The 11,323-nt window shown below is 37.5% G+C and overlaps 1 protein-coding gene across 1 annotated transcript in view; it reads right to left on the bottom strand.

The window, feature by feature from the left end:
* Positions 1 to 2,382: 2,382 nt before the first annotated feature.
* LOC138701561 (sodium channel protein Nach-like) overlaps positions 2,383 to 11,323 on the bottom strand; it is a 33,513-nt gene continuing 24,572 nt past the window's right edge. Inside the window, exons 6-7 of the mRNA XM_069828580.1 lie at positions 9,118 to 9,224; positions 2,383 to 3,189 (exon numbers count right to left, since the gene is read on the bottom strand). Coding sequence (XP_069684681.1) covers positions 2,999 to 3,189; positions 9,118 to 9,224 — 298 coding nt within the window. The 3' untranslated portion in view covers positions 2,383 to 2,998. The remainder of the gene's footprint in view (positions 3,190 to 9,117; positions 9,225 to 11,323) is intronic.

The following is an 11,323-nucleotide window of genomic DNA, read 5'->3' as shown; positions in this document are numbered from 1 at the left end:
AAGCACATGCATCAGGTTATTTAATATTTTAGAATTATATTTCATTCACATTACATATCACAGCATTAAGATCATACATATATATGTATATTTTTTTTTGTAGAGGAGGGACTTGAAGGCTAGCACATAATATTAAACCTTTGGCAGACAGTAGGCTTATATAATTGAAATAAAAATGTTTGATGATGGTAGTGTATTTCCCAGAATTTGATGCGCACTTAATGCAAGAATCAAAGGAACCACAATTTCTTTGTGTAATTAGTACATAGTTACGGGAATAGTTGGAATATTTTAGCAAAATGTCGAGAGTAGGATTGTACCCGAACTCTACATTGGTACCAGATTCAATTAGTTCCTCTAAACTCACTATTTCTGTTATAACCCTAGATCAACAAAAAACTGGTGAAAAAATCTCGAAGCAATATACCATATCCAAAGACTTTATCATCTTTACTGGCACTGATTTGGCATTCGGGCTCTTATTCTCGACCCTACAGTTCATTTTGAGAGAGACGTAAATCGGGCAATGGAAGTTCATGCTGAAAAGAAAACCATCTATGAGTATTGTGAAACCTACCTGTCTGAAAGATACCAAATACCTCCAAAATAGTGGTCTGTCTGAAACATTTCAATCTTGGACCAACCACACCCTAAGCAGTAAAGGTGTCATTGCTTGTTCCGATGTTTCCAAAGCTAACTAGTGAGTAATTGAATAGGCTTATCTTCCTCTGGATGGACAACTGCTTAAAAAATGTCTAGTAATATTTCTGCAGTTCGTGCGATACTGAGCAGAAGTTCTAGCATAACCTGCTGCCATCACCTAAATTGTAGCGAGATTGAATCACTTGGTCACATGCTACAGCAGTGTTCAAAAGGTGAACTGCTGATAGATGCTCGACATAACACTGAGTGTGAAGTACATTGGCATCCTCTTTAAAATCTTCGGGATGATACACAGTGCAATTGAAAAAGAAGAAATTGAAATGGTGAATAAATTTAAATATATGGGATCAGTTTTAGAAGCTGATGGGAAGAATGTAGCTGAAATGAAAAAAGGAATAAGTGAAGGAAGGATTATAATTGGCATACTGAACTCAGTTCTTTGAAATAGAAACATCTAAGTAATAATAAATTTGTAACCGAAATTTTTGTGGTAATTTTCGCTTTTCCAACAATAATTCGTGTTAACATTTGTATAATGAATCATCCTGAAACAAAAAATCGCTTTTTTTGAAATTTTTGTTTTTATGTCTGTCTGTCTGGATGTTTATTACCTTTTCACACGATAATGGCTGAGCCGATTTATATGAAAATTGGAATATAAATTAAGTTCCTTCTAACTTAGATTTTAGACTATATGGCATTTAAAATACATTATTTAAAAGGGGGGATATAAGGGGGCCTGAATTAAATAAATCGAAATATTTCCCTTATTGATTTTCGTGAAAAATGTTATATAACAAAAGTTTCTTTAAAAATGATTTCCGATAAGTTTTACTCTATGCAAAATTTTGATAGGACTCATATTTAATGAGATAAATTAGTTTTAAAATAACATGCTTTTTATGTCATTGCCGACTATAATGAAATGAAAACAAATGGCTTCATCTATAAGGGGCCTTGCACACAACAAACAGAGAATATTATTCTTTGAACACTATTTTTATACAGATACACAGTCTAATCCTTTTGAGTATGGATAATTTTAATTTATTATTATAAAGCTATTATGATAGTAGGAAAAATTTCTTGCTGGTTATATTATGGTTAAAAGATGGGAGTTTCCATATATAACAATCAACAATGCATAATCTGAAAGGACAAATGAACATCGTAGATGATTAAAATGGTTACTACAAATCAACAGCTGGCACAGTGTGTTCTTTGGTATGTTAAATTTGAGAATGTTAAAAGAGTTCAAAGGGAATTTCGACGTGAGTATGGTGTGCGTAATGTACCTAAATACGATTCCATAATGTTGTGGCATCGAACATTTGTAGAAACAGGTTCTATGTTAAAACAAAACATGCAGGAGGTCGCAGTATGAGAAGCAGCTATCTCTTGGCTTGGCCCCCAAACTCCCCAGATCTAACGCCTCCTGACTTCTTCATGTGGGGTTTTGTTAAAGACATTGTCTATTCACAGAAACCCAGGAACATTGATGATCTGAGAATAAAAATTACTCAAGCTTTTCAACAAATCACCCTCTTATGTTACAACTGACATGGGCTGAATTGCATTACTGTTATGAGTTGTGCAGGGTGCGCAATGGGGGTCATGTTGAGCTCTGAGGAATCTCTCATCTTTCAGTGTTGTATGCACAAAGTTTCAACAAATAAAGTTCAGTAGTAAATGTTTTACGGTGTTATTTATATATATATATATATATATATATATATATATATATCCTTTTTTCCAGTGCAAGTTTCACATATTAAGATTTTGCTCCAGTTTGGGGGGGAAAACAGTTTTTTGTCTCTCCTGAAAAAAAAAAAGTTTTCTGAATTTGAGCCCTTCTTAAAATAGGTACGCTATTCATTTCGTTAAGGAAGCAACATTCTATAAGACAGATACCAAGTGAAACACTATTATTATTATTGTTGTTATTGTTATTAATATTATTATTATTATTATTATTATTATTATTATTATTATTATTATTATTATTATTACTGGTATTATACAGTATTTGGAATACAAATTTGCTATTTATAGAGAGCTATTTCAAATTACAGTATAACCGAAGTTTCAAATCACTGTTGAAGAAGGCAATTAATTTCATGTCAATCAGTAAGAGGTTACCACTTGTTCTACCTGCATAAATTGGCAACGTTGACTTCATACTTTAGGAATAAACTCTGAATTCTTACTCTACTGTAGTCATGTTCAAAAGTGAGTGGCTATGCAGAAGTGAGTAGCTTCATTTGAGATGAGTTGAAACTATAGCTTATGTAGATATATAGGTACTGCCAACAGCTTTGCTGATTTGTTTTGTCGTTCAGAAGATCCAGTCATAGGGCGGAAGCACAGGTCTCTTTATAGGTGCTGTAGGGAGGATGCGGGAAGGCTCCACTGTCTTGCGACGGAGTAGAGTATCACAAGCAGCACGTACTGTGAAATAATAGAATAACTCCACGAAGCTCAGAAGACTGCTGCCTAGAGTCAAACCCACGATCCCTCCGAACGAGGCTGAAACATGCACAAAATAAATCAATACAGTGTTTAGAAATTTCCTCGCAGAAATGTTATTATGACGAAAAAGTTAAATACAAAGAGACTAGATGCTTATACGAACTGCATGGCACAGAAGAGCTTTCAGAAATAACTTACAACCTGCATTTCGGTAGCCTTTTTAGGCTCTTGGAACACATGTGCTAGATACAATTCATCATAGAGTAGGATTGTAGATTGAATATAAACATCCTGTTATCCTGAAGGGAGAGGGCGAACCCTAATGGTACGTCCACTTGAGAGAACTTTTATGCTGACACCAGCTAGGCTCATACAGCTGACTACACTGAAATTCACTTGGTAGCCGGGTTTCGAGCAGGCAGTTCCATTCATCCCCAGAGTAGCCCTCTCCGTGCATCACCAGAAGGTATTCGAGAAATGCTATAGACTGGTAATAGAATGGAAATCTGAAGGAATGATATTGATGCCTGATGTAGGGAAATGGAAGAACTCTACAGGTATGGATAAGATTTTTCAATGGAAAGTTCCAGACCTGTTCCATTTCGAGTCTTGCATGACAGGTTGAAGGTGTAGAGCACTGTAGACCACTCAGCTGTCACAGGGACAAACATAAACATTTTACATTCGAACTTTTCGTCAGATATTATCATAGTGGATTTCTATAGACAGGTAGGATGGGAATTCCTCACAAGTGCTCAGTATTGCAGATACAGTAGATACTGATTTAGTTCAACTGAGTCAAATTAACTAGTCTGTGATAAAATACACATATTTGTCAATATTACAGTGTTCATGAAATCGGTAAAATACATTAAAGGATATGTTACAGTTATATGAACACTTCAATAAACTTATAAAGTGTTCATATAACTGTAACATATCTCCTTTAATGTATTTTAACTAGTCTGTCTTTACTGTAGCATAAGGTGTGATTTTGTCCCTGCTGTCCTGTCACTCAGGCGACCCAGGTTCGGGTTTCTGTCAGATCTTGAATTTTTTCATTGACAAACCCATAGTGATACTTGTGACAGACAAGGTCACAGTTGGGTTTTCTGGGGGGTTTCCCGTTTTCCATGTTAGGCTTCAACAACATTCCATCCGATCCCATTCCATTACAATTCCATAGTATTTTCCAATTAACCGGCTGCATGGAGGAGGCTAGTCTAGGAATGAGTGGGGTTACCTGCTCGAAACCTGGATACTCAGTGAACTTCAGTTTACTCAGCAGTGTGGATTGGGAATGTGCCTGTCTGGGGTTCAGATAGAAGCAGCACGAAGGTGTCCCATTTAGCGCAAGTAGAGAGGATATTCATGTACTAGGAGGAACATTTTTTGAGTGTTGTTCCTTTATATTTTGTTTCCTGGAATGTATTGTCATCCTATGACTGAAATAGTATAACGGTCTTACTCATTCAAATTCTAATATCAGTACATTGTTCTGCTTCCTTTCTGCACTAGAATTTCTACGTCTCCCACTCAACTGTAGCCTCATTTTTTCGCAATGCAGTCTGTTTTAACTAAGAGACAATGAAATCAGAGTTGCAGCAATATAACTGTTCCATCTGAAACTGAAACGTTACCGGTATTTCAAAATGTGTTCAGGATGCTGCAAGATGATTTCCGCATCACTGGGCTATCCAGCATCGGAATAGAAACCTGTTATATTCCACCGATGTAGCTTGGTCGGCTGAGGCACTTGTCTGCTGAACCAGAGTTGCGATTGGGCGTGGGTTCGATTTCCAGTTGGGCTGCTTACCTGGTTGGGGTTTTTTCAGGGGCGTAACATCCATTGATGTGGAAGCATTGCTTCCCCTTTTATTTTTAAAGGAAAGATTTTTTTTTACTTGTACACAGACAAAACTTTATTATTCGTTGTTTCTTACATTTCATTTCTTTTGTAACAATGTTTTGACTCGGGATGAATTTGGATGCGCGAGTAAAATGAGATGTTAGCTTCCTATAATACCTGCTTGTGACCGTGGGTTGCTGGGGTGGGGGGGAAGAGAGACAGATAGATAGATATAGGAGCATATTGCTTTCTCTCTCTCAGGGTATGTAAGTGAATTTTCGCTTCCATCTTTTTCTACAACGTTTCTCCATTGTATTGACGACAAGCAGGGACGAAGCCAAGGTTGCAAGGGGTTTTCTCGGAGTTCTTCCGTTTTTCCTTATCGTTCCACGAAAACCCTCCACAATCATTATCATTTCCGATTTAAAAATACAGCATTTCCTTGCTTGGTGCTGGTGCTGGCTTGTTTGCCTGCTGCAACAAGATAGGCCTATCCTCGTGGTGTATCCAAACGCAGATAGAGGCAGTGGTGACGGTTCTAGACGACTTTGAGACCTTGTGGAATTGAAGGCTATCTTCTGGGATCTCGACGACTCAAGAGGTTGAAATACGGAAGACTGTCGTCAGGGAATGGTGTTACTGGTACTGGAGAGGAATGCGTGGTACGACAAATGGAGGAATCATTTAATTATCCAGATGCACACAACTGTGAAGCAACTCATTCTACTGGTGCTACAAAGGATGGTCCTATCCATCTCGTAAGTCATAGTTGCCCTCCGTGATCTAATAGTTACCTTGCTTGCCATTTAATCCGATGTTCGCGAGCGATAAAAACTATATCATGATTTTCTTCGGAAAGGAATTATAGCAGAAAGTCCCGTACATAGGTTTGCGGCTCTTAGATGGACCCTGTCTCTGATTGAGAGGGTTTCAGAGGAAATTTACCGGCCATTTCTTTTTCACATACCAGTAGCACAATGGTTCTTTATCAGTCTTCTATGGTAAGAGATTTTCTGAGCTACGTGGCTACACCAACACCGGTCAATTAATGACAATGAGTAAAATTTATACGGCAATGAACCCCTCGACTAAATATTACATTGGTAACTATGTCATCATTCCTCACCAGTATGCGAGTTTAGATTTTATTAACAAATGGGAAACAATATGTCACAAGATAATTTTTTGAGAGAACTTGGTTGCAATAGCCTAATTCCTACAGTCGCCTGCGGAATGTAAAGTAGGATTCGATAAAATGAATTTTAATAAAATAAAAAAACAGCATACCGATTGAAATCCTGTCGTTTGTGACGTTCATTCTGATTGTTCCTTGCTTGGAATATATATTTTTTTTAGTAGGTTATTTTACGACGCTTTATCAACATCTTAGGTTATTTAGCGTCTGAATGAGGAGGTGATAATGCCGGTGAAATGAATCCGGGGTTCAGCACCGAAAGTTGCCCAGCACTTGCTCATACTGGGTTGACGGAAAACCCCGGAAAAATCTCAACCAGATAACTTACCTCGACCGGGAATCGAACCCGGGCCACCTGGTTTCGCGGCCAGACGCGCTAGCCGTTACTCCACAGGTGTGGACTGGAATATTTTCCTACCACTAAATTCGTAGGGACGTGGATAAGGGAAAGGGTCTTGTGACACACTCTAGTTTCTATAAATTACACAGTCCTATACTCTATACTATAGAAATCTAGTCTGACAGTTTCTCCATATTCGTTTACCTGTTTTGAAGTAAATTAATTGAATAAAATACAGCCCGTATTTCCAGAGTACGGACAGAGATGGCGTTACTAATGGTTTGTTTTTTTATGGGTCTGAGAATGTGCAAATGAGTAATAGGCAAGAAGAAAGAACAGCCATGCAACGAGACTTCTAGCTCAGATAGCTTCGAATTCTGCCGTTGGACATTCTACAATGAAACAGCTGTAAGTATGCTGAAGTTCTTTATTCGGAATTATTACGGTATCTTTCAATTTTGGGTGAAACTAGCGCTGAAGTACGATAGTTCTGTGATTTCGGGAGTGAAAATCGTTGAATTTATAAGGGATTTTTTTTTGTGGAGATGCAATTGATCGTATTTGCAAGGTATAACAAAACTTTAAATTAACCAATAATAGTAAGAACTTTTAAGAAAATGGCACTATCAGCCCATCCTTAACCAAAATCAGGAACTTTAATTTGCCCGTTGTGTCAAACGTCGATGAAGGAAAACACCGAGAAAGTTCGAGATAGACACATTAACAACAGAAGGGCTAAAGATCATCGACTTATCGTACTGGATATACGAATTAAATTTCGCTTGAGTTCAATGAAGTAGCGGTAGACACAGTGTTGTATCATGTCTTCTCGAAGTAGCCTGATTCTGTTTGCTATGTCACTTAGTTATTAGGATCTACTTCAAAATCATCCTGATACGATGCAGCAGTAACGGGAAACTACTGCACAGTAGGTACCTTTTTCCTCGGTAGACTAATTTAAAGGAAGATATTTGTTTTTGCCGCACACTACTGTACAAAAGAGAAAGAGAAATAAATATGCATCAACTATGTTTTGGTTTGACCATCTGACGTTAGCACATGCACCAAACCACGGTAAATGATGAAACGGTAATAGTCAATGACTCATAGTTATAAATAAAACAAGGTTTAATTGTGGGTTATAGTTAATCAGGCTCCTTGTACCGGAAGTTTGTGAACGACAGTCTACAAAACAAAATTACATTTTTCAACGCATTTTAATTTTATCGATTGTAACTATTGCTCTGGATCCATGGTTTATTTTTAATGTTGAGTGCTTTCCCCCCCCCCCCAAAAAAACGCAAAAATGCATTTGTCTATTGTGAATTTGCGAAACATCGTTGAGTCTATTTCTAATAATTGCGTAACGATGTTGTTGCCGCAATATTCTGATTGCCAATTGTCCAATATAAAAATCGTACTCAGAGTTAACTTTACAGTGTGATCCCGAATGAAGAACCGCTTCTGAGACTTATGCCTCCCAGTCTGTAGAAATGATCCCAACCATCGGCGTGGTTAAGTGTGATGTTACTGCATACCTTAACGTGGCTACACATTTGTATTAATTCAATTTGTAATACAACTGATTTTATTAATTTTATATATTTCATGTAGCCTACATCTATTATCAGGTAGTACATCTCACTTGACGATATGTGTCAGAGGAAAAACAATAATTGTTTGTATGCTTCTGAAGTCTGATTAGTGTAATATGTAGCTAATCGGCTATGTATTCAATGGAGGGGGAAAGGAACTGGCCACTCTATCCCATTATCTCCTGGCCTAGTTGCCTCATAAGTAGTGCCATGTTGGTAGCCTGTCACTTGTGAGATTCAGACTTCTCTTCGGATAGTCGGTTAAGAACAACAACATCTACATAATTATAGAGCCTAAACTTTTAATTTTTGTTATATTTTTTGCTTGATTAAGCAAACTTATAAGCCTACTGTTACTAGGTATAATAGCTGAAATTTTTTGGGTAGGCTAAGCCTCAAAAGCCTGTTAAGATTATACTTTTACCCTGCACCAGCCCCGTATTTAGATAATAGGCCCGAAAAAATTTTGCGCTCCCACCAACTAACTTACGCAAATCTAGACATTTAACAATCAGATTAAAAACAAAAAAGTGACGTGTAACAATAATTTTACATAATGTTACTATCTAAAGCAGGCATCTGCGAAGTATAAAATGATCGAAGACTTATTTTCAGCTCCATTTTCTCTTTTCCAAAAATTCTTCCGCCCCTACGAATGTGCCGTCCTGGGCTCGGGCCCATGTTGCGTAAATACAGGTCTGCCCGGTACAACTTTCCGCACAACACACACAGACTACCACATGATATAAGCGAACTCGTATTGTCTGTAATTCTTAGATAGGTTATATTTGTTTTGTGTTCGTGCAGTTCCTCACTGAAAGTAAGAGTAAACATAGTTTGACTCATGCCTAATGTATTGTTTTGATTTTATTCCATCTGTCCGGTGACTGAATGGTCAGACCTTCAGCCGTTCTCAGATTAACAAGTAGGCCTACACCACAGAGGCCTATACTGATAACGATAAGTGATCCCATTCGTGAAATGCTTAAATGGGAGTTTGACTTACCCAACAGGTCGTTCCAGCTATAAATAACGTCACGCCTGAAGCGCAATACGGAAAGATCCTTGAAGTACACGTGAATGATGGAGTGGTTCGTGATGGGCACCTCCTTGCTGGAACAGAAAAATCTCTCCTATGGTAAACTAATTTTGCGTAGGGACAGAGATATTGTGGGACTAGCTAGAATTGACTTCCTTCATATGCTTCGTTCAATCTAAAATACTCTCTCTACAAGTCTACACATCTCGCCTCTCGCGTGGCTAGGGACAACGCGCCATAGATCACATTCTATACTGCGTACTATAATGTCTGATAGACGACGTAGTTTGGGCGGAGGTAATACGCTTCAGAACGCTCAACTTCAAGATAAACCTGGAATATGACCTCTGCCATTGGTTGAAGAGCAATTATTCCTCTGCCTTCCTCTGTCGGCAATGTTTATTTCGCCTGCCTAAAGCCCAAGATATAGACAATATAAATATCACTCTCCTGTGTAAAATAATAGATGTGATCCTGCCGACCGTCACCCGTAAATTCAATTCATATATTATGACTGGATCCTACCCCTCACTCTGGAAAATGACATTAGTGAAACCTTTACCTAAATCTAACATACCTTCTACAGTAAACCAATACAACCGAAATAATTCTTCCCACTCTTTCAAAAGCATTAGAAATTATTGTATACAGACAACTTAAGAACTATCTTGACGAACACAAACTCCTTGATGACTATCAGCCGGGTTTTAGGCCTGGACACAGCACTACTACAGCTCTACTTAAAGTGACTGAGGACATTCGTGAAGCTATGGATAGAGGTGAAGTAACGGCACTAACTCTTCTCGATTTCAGCAATGCCCTTAGTTCTATTGATATCGACCTGTTCCTTGTAAAGATGAAGACTTTGCACCTGTCAGACAATACCTTGAGCTGGAGGGACTCCTACCTACGTGACCGCCAACAGTGTGTTTAATTTGGTAATCAGTTATCCCCATGGCGATGCACAAAGGCGGGAGTGCCGCAGGGCTTCGTATAGGACCACTACTCTTCTCTATCTACATTAATGACGTATCAAAGAACTTACATTATTGCCGATATCACCTCTGTGCCGAAAACCTACAACTTTACATAAATTCCAGACCTAATACGATCAATGAATCAATTAATAAGTTGAATTGTGACTTAGCCACCGTTTCCACTTCGGCGGCCACTTACTTAATCCAAGTAAAACTCAAGATATAATTATTGGACATAAACATTTAGTTAACTCTCTTAATAACAGTAATCTTCCAGCTTTTACACTTAACAACATACTAATCCCTTATTCATCCGTCGTAAAAAAAAGCTTGGTTTCTTTTTCGATAATAATATAAATTCGAATTTTCAAGTTAAAGAAACAATAAAAAAAAATCTGTTCCTCCATTCACTGTTTGAGTCGCTTAAGAAACTTCTTGTCCCAGCAACTAAAATTTACCATAGTACAAACCCTAGTAATGCCGCACTTCGGTTATTGTGACGTTTTGTTAAGTGACCTAAGTTCTGAACTGTCAGTCAAGTTACAGCGAGTTCAGAATATGTGCATCAGATATCACATATCACCGTCCTTCGCAAGTCTTTCGTGGCTCCGACTCAAAGAACGTAGAACTTTACACTCTTTGTCTTTTCTCTTTCGAATTCTGCACACCTCAACACCAAATTACCTTTCGCCTCGTTTCTCTTATCTATACTCTAACCACGACATAAATACCAGATCACTTATCTGTGGCACGCTAAGTATACCTCTTCATAGAACATCTGGTTATTCATCATCTTTTACAGTATCCACCTCGAGACGATGAAATTCCTTGTCACAAAGTATTAGAGGCTGCAAGACAATAAACATTTTTAAAAATATCTTAAAGGATAACCTTCTTAGCAATTCACTCTAATTATACTGACTTAAACGGTCAGTGACTATATGGTAACTTCTTTCTTTAGACATTCATCCTGATAGCGCTGTATTTTCACTATTGTCTCATAATAATCTCTTCCTATTACCTAACATTACTTGAAATATATTAACATTCTATGTATTTTAGTTTAATTCTGCTATAGAGTTTGTATTTCATCGTTTAATTAATAGTTCATGGTATTTTACTGTTTAATTCATAAGTAACTTTTATCTAAATCAAATTATTGTTATATTCTTTGTAGCTTGTAATTTCATTCATAT

Source organism: Periplaneta americana, chromosome 6, assembly GCF_040183065.1.
Source record: "Periplaneta americana isolate PAMFEO1 chromosome 6, P.americana_PAMFEO1_priV1, whole genome shotgun sequence".
NCBI lineage: Eukaryota > Metazoa > Arthropoda > Insecta > Blattodea > Blattidae > Periplaneta > Periplaneta americana.
This window is presented reverse-complemented; position numbering and strand designations above follow the sequence as displayed.